Source organism: Dendrobates tinctorius, unplaced genomic scaffold (assembly GCF_039654945.1).
Source record: "Dendrobates tinctorius isolate UK_male_01 unplaced genomic scaffold, ASM3965494v1 ptg000224l, whole genome shotgun sequence".
In the NCBI taxonomy this organism is placed as follows: domain Eukaryota; kingdom Metazoa; phylum Chordata; class Amphibia; order Anura; family Dendrobatidae; genus Dendrobates; species Dendrobates tinctorius.
The window spans coordinates 9,416,842-9,436,951 of record NW_027361891.1 but is presented as its reverse complement, the minus strand read 5'-3'; the positions used below and the strand labels follow the sequence as shown (position 1 = coordinate 9,436,951).

The 20,110-nt window shown below is 42.8% G+C and overlaps 1 protein-coding gene across 2 annotated transcripts in view; it reads right to left on the bottom strand.

Annotated features, from left to right (window-relative positions):
- The window catches only part of RAB3IP (RAB3A interacting protein), a 91,976-nt gene that overhangs the window by 31,214 nt on the left and 40,652 nt on the right, over positions 1–20,110 (bottom strand). Inside the window, exons 5-7 of one of the 2 annotated variants that reach the window (XM_073555515.1) lie at positions 15,564–15,641; positions 6,339–6,539; positions 4,284–4,412 (exon numbers count right to left, since the gene is read on the bottom strand). In XM_073555515.1, coding sequence (XP_073411616.1) covers positions 4,284–4,412; positions 6,339–6,539; positions 15,564–15,641 — 408 coding nt within the window. The remainder of the gene's footprint in view (positions 1–4,283; positions 4,413–6,338; positions 6,540–15,563; positions 15,642–20,110) is intronic. The other variant, XM_073555516.1, reaches the window with a different exon arrangement.

Genomic DNA, 20,110 nt, shown 5'->3' with positions numbered 1-20,110 from the left:
CGTGACCGCACCTGGCACATAATGCCGGGTGTCAGCGGTGATAATCAGCTGACACCCGGCTGCGATCAGCTGCACTCCCCCCGTGGTGTGTATGCGTGTATTCTCATAACAGGAAGTTGGGTGGGGGAAAATTGAGAGGCGCTAGGGGGAAAAATAATTTGTTATAACTAACGACAGTTAGTTACTATGCCCGGGCAACGCCGGGCTCTTCTGCTACTTGGTAATATTTTGAGGTACATAACTTTTTTCATTGCTTTCAGTATAAGGTGGGATCACATTCCCATGTTCTCTTCTGAGAACTTAGGTCGGGGTTTTTGTGTAAATACCACAAAAATTTGATTCAGATGAAACCCCCAACAGAAGCACTCACTAATGAGGCAGATGGAGACACTTTGGCATCTGTTCAAAATGAACACACACCAGCAATTCAGTTTTGTTTTTTTAAATACACAGATCGCTGTGCAGTAAAAGTGATAAGGCAGTTTTATTCTTTGGATCAGTACATCACAGCGATACCAGATTTATAACTTTTTTATGCTTTGCTACTTGTATACATATTAAAAACAATATCTTACAAAAATGAATATATTTTGCATCGCCTCATTCTGAGAGTTGTAACTTTCTTTTTTGCCGAAAAGCAATATTAGGGCTTGGTTTTATGAGGGACGATTTGGTGTTTTCGTTCATACATTTTTTTTTAACATACATATTTCTGATCATTTTTTTATTGAATTTTTTGGGTGTTAGTATGATAAAAATGCCACATTTTTGGTGCATTTTTTATCAAAACAAATTTTTCGGTGTTCGTTGTATGGAATAACATGAAAGTTTTGTAGATTGGCATTTCCTCATCTGAAATGACCCAATTATGTGTATGTTTTGTTTATTTTTCTTTTAACACAACAAAGGCTGTGTTTTTATTTTTAAAATGTTAACTTTTCTTTAAAAAGAGGTCACTTAGTCCCACTGTGAGACATGAATATTTTTTCCTTTGATCGCTGCTCTCATACACTATAGCACTTGCATTCTGCAGTGCATGAGACCTTTCAATTCCATCTATACTGATTCATCCTGTTAGAATCTGCTTATAGCTGAAACGAACAGGTCATCATCCCATGTTATCATCAGGTAACCTCGGGGTACCAAGGCAACAATCGGCACCTGGGATTGTGTTAAAGATTGTGTTTAAGATTGTGTTTAAAGGGGTGTTTTAACCCCCTTTAACCACTTATATGTCAGTTCCAAAACCAGTCAGGGAAAATGCCTCAGGATGTCAGCTGTCATATACAGCTGGTCACCCATGGGATTTTTGCCCACTAAGGGGCGCTATACACTCAATCCTCAGGAGTGAGAAAACAGCGCTGAGGATTAAGGCCCTTTAATGACCGCTGTAAAAAGGTGTATTGGTAGTTAATATCACATATTATTGGTATGCGCACACACTCCTCTCCTAAATTAAAGTCAGTCATGCTGGGCAGATCAAAGCCTCCTTGTCTTATCCTGCATGAGAAAGCTAACGCCGCCCACACTAGTCTCCCTATATACAGTCTATGAGGTGCTCATCACAGAAGGGGGCGGAGTTGGACTAGGGCTCGCTGCTGTAGTCCAGACAATGATGCACACCAGGCGAGTAAAGCTTTAGTCTAAGTAAACATCACCACTCAGCCCGAAGACACAACACATCTGGAGTTCAGTGATTTAACCCCTATACCTCATGCTGTCCTCAGCTTACATAGTAAAAACCTGCTGACAGATTCCCTTTAACTTTAAAAAAAAGGAGTGCACAAAAAAAAAAAAAAAAAAAACAACCGAGTCAGACTGCTAAATTTGGGAAGTTGTGGACCGATACCTCATGAATGGCATCTAGAGAACTAACTAAATTACACTGATCACGGCTCCTATGTTCGGGTACAGTATGAAGAAGTGTTTAAATACAGACCAATGACCATACATTTCCCACCTCTAAAGGGATTGTGGTGAAGCAGAGCACACGTTGTTCTCCGACACTGATGTGGCGCATCATATATTCCAAGAGGTGGGCAAGGTGGAAAATAATTGGGTACTAGATATATCATATGCAAATCAGTATTGCATATGTGCTTACTATTGTATAGGCTATGTAATGTTTACATTTAGTACATTATATATTTTTAACCCATTCACCACAAAGCCTGTTTTCACTTTCCTGACTGAGCCAATTGTTTCAATTCTGACCACTGTCACTTCATGAAGTTACAGGTCTGGAACGTTTCAATGGATCTCGGTGATTCTGAGAATGTTTTCTTGTGACATATTATACTTCAGGATAGTGGCAACATTTGTTCAATATGAATTGCGTTTATTATTAAAAATATAGGAAATTTGGTGAAAATTATTGCAATTTTCAAACTTCTCATGTTTATGCCCTTAACACCTTCCAGGCCTGCGCCGTATGCAGCAAGGCAGTGGAGTCGGAGCCCATTTTGGTGGAGTCGGAGTCATGGAAACTGAGAAGTTGGAGTCGGAGGTATGGCTTACCGACTCCACAGCCCTGGTATGCAGCGAGAGCTAGGTTCCCGCAAATCAGGGCAGGAACTTGCATACCTCTTCCCTGCATGTGAGATGCTGATCTAATGCTCTGCAATGCATAAGCTGAGCACTAGATCAGCTATCATTCAGTGGAAATTTGATGTCCTATCCTGGGACGATGTATATGAATATGTATGTATGTATGTATGTATGTATGTATGTATGTATAGTAAAAAACAAAAAAATGAAAATAATCCAATACCTTCATGTAAAAGTAAAAAAAACAAAACAAACAAACAAGTACCATACACCTTTGTTATTGTCACATCCAGCCCTATAAAGTGGTCCAACTAGTTGAACACCTTCATTGAACATTATTAAAAGAAAATGGGGCAAAAAACAATGCTCTATCATTCCGCCGAACAAAAAGTGGAATAAAACGCGACCAAAAAGATAAATATAAATTGTCTCACTGAAATCATCTTGTCCTGCAAAAAAACAAGCCATCATATAGCTCAGTCAGCAAAATATAAAACTTCTAGCTCCCAGAATAAAGCAATGCAAAAATATTTATTTCTCTAAAATAGCTTTTATTACGTAAAAGCTCCAAAACATTAAAAACAATAAATGTGGTATCGCTGTAATCATATTGACCCAAAGAATAAAGTTTCCTTATCAATTTTACCACATGCAGAATGGTATAAAAAAAAAAAAAAAAAAAAAAAAAAAATCCTGAATTGCTGATTTGTTCATTCTGCATCCAAAAACACCAAAAAAAAAAAAAAAAAAACGGAATAGAAAGCAAGTGTTTTTTTTTTTTTTTTTTTTTAAAGCAACCTCCCTACCTATAAAAAAAAAAAACAAAAAACAAATTAATATCAGACGTCACTTACACCACAATGTCCACTTCTATAACTACGGTATATCTAAAAAACAAAAAGTCCCTTGGAGCAGATTCTGATCAGGAGTGCGATACTGATCAGAGTGCTGTGACCACGGGAAGAGCATGAATGCTCAACGCAGGACGCCACACAGAAAATTGCACCAAAAATACAATTCTGAGTTTGGGGTGGGCAAGGGAGGGGAACTGGAACAGGGATTGGGGAAACTCTGCTGTGATCACAGATCAGTCTTAGAGCAGCCAGCACACGGCACAGGAAACAGCCTGCAAGAGATCGTACTGGCCACCAATGTATACAGTCGCTCTGCCTGCCAGCTCTGAGGTAAAGATGGCGTGTAGAGCGGCGATTGCCATTTTAGATTAACCCTTTGGTGCCAATTGGTCGGTAACTATTCAGGAAATCAGCGCCAAAGGGATTAAATCAACCGAGGTGATGTCGTGATCAGCCCATCCATTCTGACTGCTGAGATTGTTCCTGTCTCAGAAAGCACCAATCACAGCATGTCACATTGGGGGGGTTTTTTTGTATTTTCTTTTTCCAAACTTTGTGACAATCGCTGTAATTGGCAGGTCAGAATTGTTCAGCCATTCACAGCAATCGCCGACGTGGGGTCAGTACAACCCCTCGAGGAGAAGTGTGCAGATGTCCTGCTGTCAGAGACAGCAGTGATCTTAACTTGGGCACCATGCGATGACCGGAAATGGTGGCACAGCTCCTACAGCTCAGTACAGAAACGGTGCATGTCATCATTATTCCAAGATGTATTTTCCCAAATGTTGCTCTATATTGAAAAGCATTCTTCTGGGAAACCAATGCTGAAGTAAAGTACATTTTAGCATCGTCTGCAGTATAAAATCGAATTGTATGATTTACCTCATTCTTTGGAAATGATAAACAGGGACAGATGTCCTCCTGATAGATCCTTTTCAGAAAAGGACAAGTTCTCTCCATTAGTGGCTCCTCTTTCCATGCTTTGAATTCATTGTAAAGTGAGGAGTCAGCCTGTAAAATGTAACATCATTCTGAAAGAATTTATCTTAATGTGTAACTTTGAGCATTAGATCCTATTCAGACTTCATTTTTTCACGTATGCGTTCTGTGTTTTTCATAGATCAATCACGCACCCACTATAGTCTAAGGGGCTGTTTACAATGTTTTTCTTTTTGCAAACGTTGACAGCGGGCATTTAACTAGAGCTTCCGTCGCGCGGCCGGAAATGAGCGCATTGCCGACCCCCGTCACCTGATCAGGGGTCAGCGACGCGTTGTCATAACAACCTGAGGTCTCCTCGAGACCTCTATGGTTGTTGATGGCAGATTGCTATGAGCGCCACCCTGTGGTCGGCGTTCATAGCAATGCTGCAATTCTACTACATAGAGGTGATCTATGCACCGCCTCTATGTAGCAGAGTCGATAGCGCTATGGAGGCTATTGAAACATGCCAAAAGTAAAGAGTGTTTAAAAATATTTATATAAAGTGTAAATCACCCCCCTTTTGCCCCAATCAAAATAAAAAAAACCCGAACAATTAAAACTACACATATTTGGTATCGCCGCTTTAAGAATTGCCCGATCTAGCAATAAAAAAAGGATTAACCTGATCGCTAAACGGCGTAGCGAAAAAAAAAAAAAATCAAAAAACACCAGAATTACGTTTATCTGGTCGCTGCAACATTGCATTAAAACGCAATCAAAAGATCGTATCTGCACAAAGGTGTTATTTAAAAAATTTCAGCTCGAAACACAAAAAATAAGCCCTCACCCAACCCCAGAACACGGAAAATGGAGATGCTACAGGTCTCGGAAAATGGCACAATTTTTTTTTAGCAAACTTTGGAGTTTTTTTTCACCACTTGTATAAAAGAGAACCTCGACATGTTTTGTGTCTATGAACTCGAAATGACCTGGAGAATCACAATGGCAGGTTAGTTTTAGCATTTAGTGAACCTAGCAAAAAAGCCAAACAAAAAATAAGTGTGGGAATGCACTTTTTTTTGCAATTTCACCACACTTGGAATTTTTTTGGCGTTTTCGAGTACACTACATGGTAAAACCAATGGTGTCGTTCAAAAGTACAACTCGTCCACAAAAAAATAAGCCCTCACATGACCATATTGACGAGAAAAAAAAAAAAAAAAGTTATTGCTCTGGAAAGAAGGGAGCGAAAAACGAAAACTCGAGAAAAGCTTCGGTCATTAAGGAGTTACGGAAGGTATGCGATTCTGAAACATTTCAGCGTTTTAGAGAGAAACACATTTTACAAGCTATCTTGGATCAAGCCGAATGGGAGTCCTCAGAGACAGGCCACCAGGGACATGGACCCTGCCTGTCCACCTAGCCCCCAAAGCGACTCAGTCCCCACTAGATCTTAAAATAGGTTGTTCTCCGACACACTGGAAAGTCAAACATACCTGGCTGAAATTATACAACCAGTGTCTGATAAATGCTGCTTGTGGATCAGGCAGCATGCATCAGCTGTCAAGTTTAATTTTTTTTTTTTTTTTTTTTTAAAGACCACAAATATTTTTTGTCATGATTTTTTCTCTGTACAGTTTATCATTATCCTACAGCGTGACAAGGCTGCTAGATGCATCAGAATGCTCTTAAACGTCTGCAGTAAGAATCTTGGTTGTGCAGTAGTTATGGGGTTAAAGAACATAAAAAGTGGCTCTGATAATATAACTATTTGGTATCAGTTTGTAACAGATCCAAATGGGCCAAAATTAGTGCAAAAGATTTCCTTGTAGACTGCAAAATACACATACACGTAATCCTGCAAATGTAACATTAGTTATCTATAATCATCGATTCAGTCGCCATTTCGAGATGTCAGGGCATTACAAAAATACTAACAGTCCCTTCTGGTAATAAAAGGAAAGGAAAGCATAATAAAAGTATTCAGAAAAAAACAAACATTTTTCTTATTACCTCTCTACATTTTTTCACAATTGGCTGCATTACAGTAAGGTCCTGAGTGCCAGCTCCCATAGCACTGCTTGTGCTTTTGTTCCTTGCATGGCCTTTCTTAAATGGAGTCTTCCCACCTGGCTGTAGCTCTTTTGTCGGAGAGGTTGGGGATGTGGAGAGAAAACCCTTTAGGGCTTTAACTTCTGCTTGCAATATATCAATCTATAAACAAAAAAAAAAAAAAAAAAAAAATACAAAAAAAAAAAAAACATTGTCCACCACAAAATATACAAGATACTCTGAAATATAAAGAAATCACTGAGCATCTGCACCTGAACTTAAAGGGGTTTTCCCACAAAAGTTCAACAGATCTTGAAATAATAATAATTTCCACAATTGGATGTGTTTAAATAAAATGTTCCTGTGCTGACTTAATCTTATATATGTGCCCCTGCTGTGTAATGGCTGTGTCTGACCGTACAGGAACATGGGCTGATCGTACCGCAGCTTCTGGGCAGGGGAGGAAGGGAAAGAGTATACAGACAGGACAGTGTGGGTTTAAACCGATGATTAGATAAAACATTGTTGAAAACCAGGCAGTCAAATGTTTCTCAAAAAAAGAGCCAAGATCTCCTGCTGTAATCTCTGTACACTCCTTTGTTTCCTCTCCCTGTGATCAGACCATGTCCCTGCACGGTCAGTACACAGCCATTACACAGTACACAGCAGGGGCACATTTAAGATTATCTTGGCACAGGAACATTTTTTTTTCCTTCTAAACACATCCAAATCGTGGAAATTATTATTTCCAGATCTATTGATTAAAATATACTTTCCTTCATGAGAAAACCCCTTTAACCAAACACTTTTGGAATAAGGTATATTCATTATTCCATAAATGCTGGGACGCTTTGTAAAGTGTAAAGAAAACAAGAATGCAATGATTTAGAACATTGCTTATAGTCATGTTTTATTCACAACAGAACATGGTAAAATGTGTAACTCAGTTTCTGCTCTGTGATCTTTCATTGGGAAAATTAACTGAATTAGAAATGGATGGCAGCAGCACATCTCAAAAAAGTTGGAACACAGCAATGTCTACCATTGTGAAACATCCCTTCATTTCACAAGAGTCTGTAAACGTCAAGGATGTGAGGAAACGAATCGCTCAAGTTTTGGGAGAGGAATGTTGTCCCATTCTTGTCCGATGTAGGTTTCTCGTTGCTTTACAGACTTTGCTCTCAAGTGCCGGATTTTTTGTTTCATAATTCATCAAACGTTTTCTATAAGTGAAAAGCCTGGACTGCAAGCAGCCAGTTCATCACCCAAACTCTTCCTCTGCAAAGTCATGCTGTTGTGACGCAGTACGTGGTTTAGCATCATCTTGCTGAATTATGCAAAGCTTTCCCTGCAATAGACATTGTCTGGATGACAGCATATCTGCTTCTAAAACCTCTGAATAATACTTTGCATTATTATACATTTATATATCGCCATTTATTCCATGGCGCTTTACATGTGAAAAGGGGAAATATAGACAAGTACAACAAACATGTGCAAGACAAGGGACACACAAGCACATTAGAAGAGAGGGACCCTGCCCGCGAGGGCTCACAGTCTACAGGGATGGGTGAGGATACACTAGGAGAGGGTAGAGCTGGTTGTGCTGTGGTTCAGTAGACTGAGGATCATTGCAGGCTTGTCGGAACAGGTGGGTCTTCGAGTTGTTCTTGAAGGTTTCCGTTGTTGGAGAGTCTGATGCGTTGGGGTAGAGAGTTCCAGAGTATGGCACGGGAGAAGTCTTATATGCGGTTGTGGGAAGAGATAAGGGGGGGGGGGGGGTAGAGGAGATCTTGAGAGGATCGAAGCTTGCGTGTGGGTAGGCACCGGGAGATCATGTCACAGATGTATGGAGGAGACAGGTTGTGGATGGCTTTGTATGTCATGGTTTGGGTTTTGAACTGGAGCCTCTGGGCAATAGGAAGCCAGTGAAGGGCCTGGCGTAGGGGGGAGGCTGGGGAATAGCGGGGAGACAGGTGGATTAGTCGGGCAGCAGAGTGTAGGATGGACTGGAGTGGTGCCAGAGTGCTAGAGGGGAGGCCAGAGAGTAGGAGGTTGCAGTAGTCGAGGCGGGAGATAAGGGCGTGCACTATTGTTTTTGTGGTTTCATGGTTGAGGAATGCGCGGATCCGGGAAATTATTTAAGTTTGAGGCGGCAGGAGGAGGCAAGGGCTTGGATATGTGATTTGAAAGAGGGCAGAGTTGAGGATCACCCCAAGGTACCGAGCGTGCAGGACTTGGGAAAGAGAGCAGCTATTGACATTGATGGATAGGTCTGGTGGAGGGGTAGAGTGAGACGGGGAAAGATGATGAATTCAGTTTTGTCCATGTTCAGTTTGAGAAAGCGAGCCGAAAAGGCTGAGATAGCAGACAGACATTGTGGGATTTTGGTCAGTAGGGAGGTGAGGTCAGGTCCAGATAGGTAGATCTGCGCGTCATCGGCATAGAGGTGATACTGAAAGCCGTGGAATTCTATGAGCTATCCCCGGCGTAAATGGAGAAGAGTAGGGGCCCTAGGACTGAACCTTGAGGAACACCGACAGACAGGGGGCGAGGTGAGGAGGTGGTGTGTGAGAGGGAGACACTAAATATTCGGTCTGTTAGGTATGATGAGATCCATGATAGGGCCAAGTCTGTGATGCCAAGTGATGAGAGAATCTGTAGCAGAAGGGAATGGTCCATGGTGTCGAAGGCAGAAGACAGGGCCAAGAGAAGGAGGACAGAGTAGTGTCGCTTGCTCTTGGCGGTTAGTAGGTCATATGTGACTTTAGTTAGGGCAGTTTCAGTTGAGTGATGCGGTCGGAAGCCAGATTGTAGTCGGTCAAAGAGGGAACAGGAGGAGAGGTGGGAGGACAGTTCAAGATCTACATGCTGTTCCAGTAGTTTTGAGGCGTAAGGGAGAAGAGATATAGTTAGACACAGAGGAAGGGTCGAGGGAAGTTTTTTTTGAGGATGGGTGTGATTGAGGCATGTTTGAAGGGTGAGGGAAAGACACCAATTGTAAGTGAAAGGTTGAAGAGGCGTGTTAGAGTTGGGATGAAGACTGTGGCAAACTTAGGGATGAGGTGGGACAGGAGCGGGTCAAGCGCACAAGTGATGACGTGTGATCTTGACAGGAGGGTGGAGAGCCAGTCTTCTGTCATGGTGGAGAATCTGGCTTTGGAAGAACAGGGCTGAGTGGCTAAGAGGGGCATTGGGGGCTGCTGGCCAAAGCTTTCTATGATCGTATCGATCTTTTACTTAAACAAGGAGGCAAAGTCTTCAGCAGAAATGAGAGGAGAGGGAGTAGGTGCTGTGGGATGGAGTAGAGAATTGAAAGTTTCGAAGAGCTGTTTAGGGTTGTGAGACAGGGAGGATATGAGAGATGTGAAGTAAGTTTGTTTTGCGGCAGAGAGCGTGGACTTGAAGCTGGCAAGGGACTGCTTGTATGCGTTGAAGTGCTCAGTAGAATGGGTTCTCTTCCATCTCAGTTGCCCTGGAAACTAGTCTAAGTTCTTTGGTCAGGCTGGTCAGCCAGGGCTGCCTGTTGATTGTACGAGTTTTGCTCTGCGTGAGGGGGGGCGGCCTAATCAAGTGTTGCTGTTATTGTGGGGTTATAAAAAGTGGTGGCAGCAGCATCTGTGTCATGAAGGGAAGCTATGTCTTTAAGAGGGATAAGGGACTCAGTGATTGTAAATTGAGGTGTTTGAGATTCCTGCGAGGGTGAGTGAGTTTGTGGAGTGGGAGTTGCACAATAGGAGAGGAGAGGGAAGAGAATGTCAGAAGTTTGTGGTCACACACATTGAAAAAAAAAAAAAAAACACTTCTGCAGGCAGGTGCCAGCCATGTATATGTACTGTGCTTATAATTAACTAGATTATGGCCCGATGCTATCGCATCGGGAGGATGCGATAGCATCACACCTCTTGCCATGTTAACCCTCAACACACACTCCTCTCACCTTTCACCATCTCCACTCACTCTTTCACTCCACATACGACCCCTTCTCTCACTCCGTCTCTCATACTCACGCCGTCATCGCCGCTGCTCCACGATCCCCGACTTCTTCCGCTGGCACCATCCTGGATCCAGACGTTGTCCACGCCGGCGACATGTTCTTGCGGCGATGCCATCTTGAGTATCGTGAAATCCCGCGATACTCAAGATGGCGTCGCCGGAAGAACATGTCGCCGGCGTGCACGACGTCGGGATCCAAAATGGCGTCGGTGAAATCTCGCGAGTTTTCGCCGACGCCATTTTGGATCCCGACGTCGTGCACGCCGGCGACATGTTCTTGCGGCGACGCCATCTTGAGTATCACGGGATTTCGCCGATCCAAAATAGCGTCGCCACAGGAACATGTCGCCATTTTCGATCCCGACGTCCTCCACGCCATCTTGAATATCGCGGGATTTCGCCGATCCAAAATGTCGTCGCCGCAAGAACATGTCGCCGGCGTGGAGGACGTCTGGATCCAGGATGGCGCCGGCGGAAGAAGATGTCGGGGATCGTGGATCAGCGGCGATGACGGCGTGAGTATGAGAGACGGAGTGAGAGAAAGGGTCGTATGTGGAGTTAAAGAGTGAGTGGACGTGAGTGGAGATGGTGAAAGGTGACAGGAGTGTGTGTGTTGAGGAGTGGTGTGTTGAGGGTTAACATGGAAAGAGGTGTGCGGTGACGTCACCGGTTAGAACTGGATGAAAGTTGTTACAACCGGAAGCTGCTTAGGGCATTTATTATTATAGATGTGGTCGCGTTTTTCTGGATATTAAAAAAAAAAATCCATTTAAAAATGGATTGCACAGGTGACGGCACCATCTTGCTAGAGAAAAAAAAAAAGTTTGTTCCTCCAAGATGGCGCTGTCGGCACTTGTATAATAGTAGCTATCAGATCACTTTTATAAACACCGATAGCTGCTACTGCGCAGGCGCGGCGGGCGTCATTTTCAAATGGATTTTTTTTTTTTTTTTTTTATAGCAGGATTACCTCAGCCACATTAATTATAAACAGTACACATGCGCTTATGCTGCTCCTGCCTGCAGAATGTTTTTTTTTTCTTCAGTATGTACATACAGCTCCGGCAAAAATTAAGAGACCACCACATGAAAACCCTGTCATGGACAGCCCATTCTCCAGACCTGAACCCCATTGAAAACCTCTGGAATGTCATCAAGAGGATGATGGATAGTCACAAGCCATCAAGCAAAGAAGAACTGCTTAAATTTGTGTGCCAGAAGCAGTGTGAAAGACTGGTGGCAAGCATAACAAGACGTATCAAAGCTGTGATTAACAATCATGGTTATTCCACAAAATATTGATTTCCGAATTCTTCCCAAGTTAAACGATTTGCTGTAAAAACTGTTGGGAGAGAAATAGCGCAATAGGGTTTTATCCGAGATTAAGTAGTAAATGTAGGTAAAAGCACTCACCAGATGAAGCTTAAGACAAGCGTTGGCGAGATTCACTGCCGCAGATCCACAGATCCACGAGGGACCGGCCGTTGAGAATACAATATAGGAGAACGTGGTCAAATTCTGCGCTGCTGAATCAATGTAGTCCAAAATTAGTATTAAAAGTGGTCTTTATTCAACACGTTTCACAGTTTCCAAGAACTCCTTCCTCAGGAAAAACCACATATGTGGCATTTCCTGAGGAAGGAGTTCTTGGAAACTCTAAAACGCGTTGAATAAAGACCACTTTTAATATTTTTAGACTACAGTGATTCAGCGGCGCAGAATTTGACAACGTTCTCCTATATAGAGTTAAAAGATTAGTATTGTTTCGAAATGATTATGAACTTGTTTTCTTAGCATTATTTGAGGTCTGCAAGCACTGTATTTTTTTTGTTCTTTTGACCATTTCTCATTTTCTGAAATTAAATACAAAATGTATTGCTTGGAAATTCGAAGACATGTTGTCAGTAGTTTATAGAATAAAAGAGCAATTTACATTTTACTCAAAAATATACCTATAATGAGAAAAATCAGACAAACAGAGAATTTTGCAGTGGTCTCTTAATGAATATACAGCTCTGGCAAAAATTAGGTAAACTAGGGGGCAGGTCAGTGAGGGATCAGTGACCTGTCACTAGTCTGCATTATGAATACCTAATCAGAGCGCCACATGAAGACGCCCCAAAGGCCGCTCCGGAGCACGAGCATGTCATTAACTCAAAACTGCAAACAATAAACAACAACCACAAGACGGATTTCATCACCCAGGTATCATTGTAATCAGTATAACAGTGCTGACCTGACACTGCCTGCAAGTTACTGTGCACAATCCTGCTTACAGGTTCTCTTTAAGGGCCTGTTGATAATGAGCATCCAATAACGACTATCGCCTTTGTCCAAGACTTCTTTAGAATCTCTGGATCTTATGATATCTACTGTAAATGGTGGTATTCTGCCTCTCTCACTGCTCTTTATATACAGTGTCATGTGACTTAGTTATTAATTAACCCTCCAGCTGATCATTAAAACCACTTGTTCAGTCTTGTTACCACGGTCCCAATTTTTGAGATGTGTTGCTGTCAATTTCTAAAATTAGTTATTTTTTTCAAATAAAATAGAAAAAAGTCGAAACTTTTAAGCCACAGTCAAACGTTGAGTATTTTACCTCAGTATTTGTAAGCAAAAACCAGGAGTGGAACAATCAGAGAAAAGTCTAATAGAAACACGTCACCTCTTCTGTATTCATCACCCTCTCCTGATTTTGGCTTACATGTGCGGATGTAAAATACTGACCAAATACTGAACATGTGCATGTGGCCTTATCTTTTGATCTGTGTTTTAAGTTCTTCTGTGAATAAAACATGGCTATAAGATTTCCAAATCACTGCACTCTTGTTTTCTTTACATTTGACAGAGCATTTTAGCAGTTTTCAGAATTTGCATTGCAGATAGGCAGCCCACAGGTTACTTGCATACACTTATGAGTGATCTTGTTGAAATTGATCTTTTATATGAGAAGAATCTGTTAAATAAAAAAATACACTTCAATATATCCAAAACTCACGTGAATCTGACTGTGGAAGCAATACTCAAAATGTACACTTCTAGAATAAATCCAAGTTATTTTGAAAGAAAGCGAAGTTACAATCAAAAGGATATCCCTACTGAAAATTAAGTTTATCATAACAATTTTGAAACTTTGTTGTTTGCAATAAACAAAGTAACAAGAACCATTTAAATAACTTGGGGTTACTGTCCTGTTGGAAGGTCCAATGTTGCCCAAGCGTCTGATTTCCCACAGAAGGCATCATGTTTTCTCCTAGAATTTTTTTAAATTTATCTTGCCCTCCACATGCTGCAGGTGTCCAGTGCCGGAGAACAGAGATCATCGAGCAACTGTCATAAGTCTATGTAGGTAGTGTGTTTAAGCATACGTTTCATTTTCTTCCTTTAAACATATCTCTGATTCATTGTCTAGAAAACTTACCGTATATTGGCTTCTTCTCGCCATAGAACAGAACCCCAATACTTCTGTGGCTTATTTATATGGTTTTGTCCTCATTTAAAGCCAACTTTTCTTGTGCTTTTTCCTCAGTCAATATGGAGTTTGGACAGGGAGAATTTCAACGTCCGTGCCTGCTGCCACCAAATCTTTTAGACCACAATTGTCCAAATATCAAAAAAATGGCACTTCCGGAAGAATGTCGCCCCCGGAAGAAGCAAGCGGGTGAAACGCGCGTCAGGGTGCAGGGGCTCACAACCACCACGGTCACACACTTCACTCCTCTCAGTCCAGTAAGTAACTTGCTGATATACCATTCATGGATTCTAGTGTAGACTGGATAACTATCTTAAACTATTTTTGCTTGATGTGGGAATTGTATTGAGATTTTCTTGGAGATTATTTAAACAGGTATACATGGGCTATATGAGAAATGCCCTACGCAATAATTTATTGAAATTTTAACCATTTCTGTATATCGCCTACTTTACTCCATAGTTGATTTCTTTCTCCACTTGGATATATTATGTGCACAGCAATTAATCTAGGTTTGGCATAGGTTATTTTCAACTTTTTTGTGCTTGGTGTCCCCTATTGGGGTATGTTGACAGTGATTATGTACAAGTAGCATTTTTAAGGATTTTATTATGTTTCAAAATAAAATAATTTATTTTAAATAGTACATGGTTTACTTCTTGTTTAGTGATAGTTTTTACAGCTGTCCTCTAGATTGATAAGTGCCACCAAATCTTGCAGCAGGTCTTTTGTAGTCACTTAAGGGCTTTTGATTACCTGCCTCCTCAGAAACCTAGCTGCAATCGATGAGTTTCTTCTTTCTGCCATGTCCAGGTAGAGTAACCAGTGTTCCAATGTAGATTATAGGAGGCTAAATAAAAGGATGCCTTGTCTGTCTGTAATCCAGTGTCTTATTTCAGGGAAAGCTACATTTTTCTTATATGTAAATAAGCTGTTAAACACTATGGTCCGGACACCAATCTGCAAGAGAATCTGTCACCAGATCTTATTTTAAATGAAAGGAAACACTAAAGGTACTGTCACACTTGGCGATGCACCAGCAATCCCGACCAGCGATATGACGCGGTCAGGATCGCTGGTGCATCACTAAGTGGTCGCTAGTGAGCTGCCACACAGGCAGATCTCACCAGCGACATAGCAGCGGTCGGGGGTCGTTACTTACCTGTCAGACGAGGCGATCCTGACATCCTCCCACCCGCGTCCACGCGTCGCAGGTCGGCGCCACAGGAAGCGCCCGACGAGAAACTGTCCAGGACGTTGTCGCGTGATCAGCGATAATCAGCGGGGGAGCCGGTCGGAGGCAAATATCACACATAGCGAAATCGCTAGCAATATCGCTGCTACGTCACAAAAACCAGTGATGTTACAGCGACATCGCTTAGTGTGACAGGCCCTTAAGTTTGATACCCGTAACTAACAGTACAGTAGAACTTAACGGTCTCGTAACAAACACATTGCAGTAGCCCTCATAGCTCTGCTATATTGCAACTCTGGCTGTCTGAGATGGAAGCTGAAGCACTGAGGGAGTTCTAATAAGAATTAAAAGATGCTAAACTGAAGAAACAATTTGTTATACGAGTAGCATTGAGCAATTGTTCTCGCTACAGTGCTTATCGCAAACAGCAGAAAGTTTGTAAAGGTAGCTGAACAATTTTGATCTTTAATGAAGACTAAAATATCAAATGAAAGAAAGCCTTACATTTTTAATCACATACCTTTCCCTGTGCTTCCTTGAGCTGCTTCTCAGCCGTGGCCTGTTTTACATTTGCTTCATGAACCATTTTGTGTGCCTCCTGGAACAGATATAAATTGATATACATGATGCCTTACATTTTTTGCTAGCCATTAGATGACATTAATAGTAAAATAGCACCTTACAGTTTCGACCTGAAGGCCCAGCGAAGTAGGCATTTTGCTAGTCAGCCAAACTATGAAAAACAGTAGATTAGCTTATTTAACTCTATCATGATGTTTAGAACTTACCTGTGACTGTTGATTGGGAGGCAACCCATTAAATGAAGGTAAAAAAGTCAAACATTCTTTCACTAGAAATTAAGCTAATTCTGATAAAAATTAAGAACAGGGTCTGGAAAGACTACCTTTCTTTGGCAGAGAAACACTATGTATTCTTAATTTGGTGGGAAAGTTAATGGTAGATGGCCGTAACTCAATCAACAATAATTACTAGATATAGGAGTAACAGGATTTTTGGTTGCTTACCATAAAATCTGTTTCTCAGAGACTTCATTGGAGGACACAGGAACCATGGGTGTATGCTGCTGCCACTAGGAGGTTGACACTATGCCATGAAAAAAAAAGTTAACTCCGCAGTATACACCCCTCCGACCGGCTGCAGGACAATCAGTTAGTGAGAACGCAGTAGGAACATTCATGATATTGGCATAACAAGCCACTCAAAAATAGTCATAACAAGTAATATAAACATGGGCGGGTGCTGTGTCCCCCAATGAAGACTCAGAGAAACAGATTTTACGCTAAGCAACCAAAAATCCTGCTTTCTATATTGCTTCATTGGGGGACACAGGAACCATGGGACGTCCTAAAGTAGTCCCTGGAGAGGGAGAGAACAGGAACTTTATTCAGGTCGGAGAACTCACCATTGCCGCCTGAAAAAATTCTTCTGCCTAGGCTGGCGTCTGCTGAAGCGTTAGTATGGACCTTATAAAACCTTGAAAAGGTATGAACAGAAGACCAGTTATCTGCCTTGCATAGTTGCGTGGCTGATGCCCTATGATGCACCGCCCAGGAGGCGCCCACTGCCCGGGTAGAGTGAGCTTTAACCCCAGAAGGAGGCGCTCTGTTCTTAACCAGGTAGGCCTCCAGAATAGCCATTCTGATCCAGCGGGCGATTGTAGCCTTAGAGGCCGGCAGTCCTCTTCTCACACCACTCGGAATGACAAAAAGCGAGTCTGTTTTCCTGGAGGGGGCGGTCCTAGTCAGATAGACCCTTATCGCCCTGACCAGGTCTAGCTTATTCAAAGAGCGCTCCAGAGGATGAGTTGGAGCAGGACAGAACGAAGGAAGGATTATATCCTCATTCAGGTGAAAGGCAGACACCACATTGGGAAGGAAGGGGGAGGCCACAAAACAACCTCATCTTGGTGAAAAATCAAAAAGGGAGGGCGACACGAAAGGGCCGCCAGCTCTGAGACACGTCTGATAGAGGTGATGGCTACAAGAAATACCACATGAAAACCTCCGGGAGAGGTTCAAAGGGCGAATCTGTCAGAGCTTACTGGACCAGTTTCAGATCCCAGGGTGCCACTGGAGACCTGTCCGGAGGGGGATGTATGTGCCACCCCCTGAAGAAAGGTTTTAACCTGCGGACGGGAAGCTAAATTCTTCTGAAAAAGAATAGAGAGTGCTGATACTTGGCCCTTTAAGGAACTGAGGGCAAGACCAGCATCTAACCCTGCCTGAAGGAAAGCTAGGATGGATGGTAAGGAACATGACATGGGTATGATGTGAATAGATTCACACCAACTAAAGTAAGCCTTCCAGGTTCGGTGATAGACCCTGGAGGAGGATGGCTTCCTAGTCTGGATCATTGTGATAATCACCCGATCTGAAAACCTGGCCGCTCTCAGTATCAAGGTTTCAACAGCCATGCCGTCAAATTGAGCAACCGAGAATTTGGGGGGGTAGAACGGTCCCTGGGCTAAAACATCTGGTCTGTCAAGGAGTTTCCAGGGGGCGTCTGTGAGGAGATTGATTACTTCTTCAAACCAGGCCTTCCTGTGCCAATACGGAGCGATCAGTATGACGGTACCCCTTCCGCCTTGATCTTTTTCAAAAAACCTGGGAAGGAGAGAAGGGGGGGATGGAGACAGGTAAGGGAGTGTGAACAGTGATCATGGAGTGGCCAGAGCGTCGACCCCTACTGTGAGAGGATTGCGGGACCTGGAGACAAACAGTTGGACCTTTGTTCTGCCGAGACGCCTGAAAGTCCACATCCGGGGTCCCCCATTGAAGTCAGATCTGACGGAATACCTCCTGATGTAGAGACCAATGCCCTGCCGCAAGCCCTTCCTGGATGAGGAAGTTGGCAGCCCTGCTATCTATGCCGGGGATGTGAACTGCTGATATTGCTGGAATCAATGCTTCCGCCCAGCTGAAGATTTTGGGATACCTCGGCATACCTCGGCCGTTGCCTGGGAGCTCCGGGTCCCCCTGGTACTTGATATACAGTGGGGCAAAAAAGTATTTAGTCAGTCAGCAATAGTGTAAGTTCCACCACTTAAAAAGATGAGAGGCGTCTGTAATTTACATCATAGGTAGACCTCAACTATGGGAGACAAACTGAGAAAAAAAAAATCCAGAAAATCACATTGTCTGTTTTTTTTTCATTTTATTTGCATATTATGGTGGAAAATAAGTATTTGGTCAGAAACAAGCAATCAAGATTTCTGGCTCTCACAGACCTGTAACTTCTTCTTTAAGAGTCTCCTCTTTCCTCCACTCATTACCTGTAGTAATGGCACCTGTTTAAACTTGTTATCAGTATAAAAAGACACCTGTGCACACCCTCAAACAGTCTGACTCCAAACTCCACTATGGTGAAGACCAAAGAGCTGTCAAAGGACACCAGAAACAAAATTGTAGCCCTGCACCAGGCTGGGAAGACTGAATCTGCAATAGCCAACCAGCTTGGAGTGAAGAAATCAACTGTGGGAGCAATAATTAGAAAATGGAAGACATACAAGACCACTGATAATCTCACTCGATCTGGTGCTCCACGCAAAATCCCACCCCGTGGGGTCAGAATGATCACAAGAACGGTGAGCAAAAATCCCAGAACCACGCGGGGGGACCTAGTGAATGAACTGCAGAGAGCTGGGACCAATGTAACAAGGCCTACCATAAGTAACACACTACGCCACCATGGACTCAGATCCTGCAGTGCCAGACGTGTCCCACTGCTTAAGCCTGTATATGTCCGGGCCCGTCTGAAGTTTGCTAGAGAGCATTTGGATGATCCAGAGGAGTTTTGGGAGAATGTCCTATGGTCTGATGAAACCAAACTGGAACTGTTTGGTAGAAACACAACTTGTCGTGTTTGGAGGAAAAAGAATACTGAGTTGCATCCATCAAACACCATACCTACTGTAAAGCATGGTGGTGGAAACATCATGCTTTGGGGCTGTTTCTCTGCAAAGGGGCCAGGACGACTGATCCGGGTACATGAAAGAATGAATGGGGCCATGTATCGTGAGATTTTGAGTGCAAACCTCCTTCCATCAGCAAGGGCATTGATTATGAAATGTGGCTGGGTCTTTCAACATGACAATGATCCAAAGCACACCGCCAGGGCAACGAAGGAGTGGCTTCGTAAGAAGCATTTCAAGGTCCTGGAGTGGCCTAGCCAGTCTCCAGATCTCAACCCTATAGAAAACCTTTGGAGGGAGTTGAAAGTCCGTGTTGCCAAGCAAAAAGCCAAAAACATCACTGCTCTAGAGGAGATCTGCATGGAGGAATGGGCCAACATACCAACAACAGTGTGTGGCAACCTTGTGAAGACTTACCGAAAACGTTTGACCTCTGTCATTGCCAACAAAGGATATATCACAAAGTATTGAGATGAAATTTTGTTTCTGACCAAATACTTATTTTCCACCATAATATGCAAATAAAATGAAAAAAAAAAAACAGACAATGTGATTTTCTGGATTTTTTTTTCTCAGCTTGTCTCCCATAGTTGAGGTCTACCTATGATGTAAATTACAGACGCCTCTCATCTTTTTAAGTGGTGGAACTTGCACTATTGCTGACTGACCAAATACTTTTTTTCCCCACTGTATGCCACTGCTGTGACATTGTTCGTCTGAATCCGGACCGGCTGGCCTTTGAGGAGTCCTTCCCAGTGAAGGAGGGATTAAAGGATGGCCCTTAACTCGAGAACGTTGATCGACAGCGATGATTCTTGAGTCGACCAACGTTCCTGAACCATCAGCTGACGGAATACCGCACACCAGACTAGGAGGCTGGCATCCTTAGTTATCACCTGCCAATAGACGGGAAGGAAAGACCGACCCAGATGGACAAGAGGGGAAGTTAGCCACCAATTGAGGGACTGTTTGCTTGGATAGAAGGGTAAAAAAAAGCAATCCAGGGAAGGGATGGACCTGTCCCACTGAAGGAATATGTCTCTCTGAAGTATTCTGGAGCGAAACAGAGCAAAGGGGATTGCTTCTAAGGCTGCTACCATCCTCCCCAGGACCCTCATGGCAGAGCGGAAAGACAG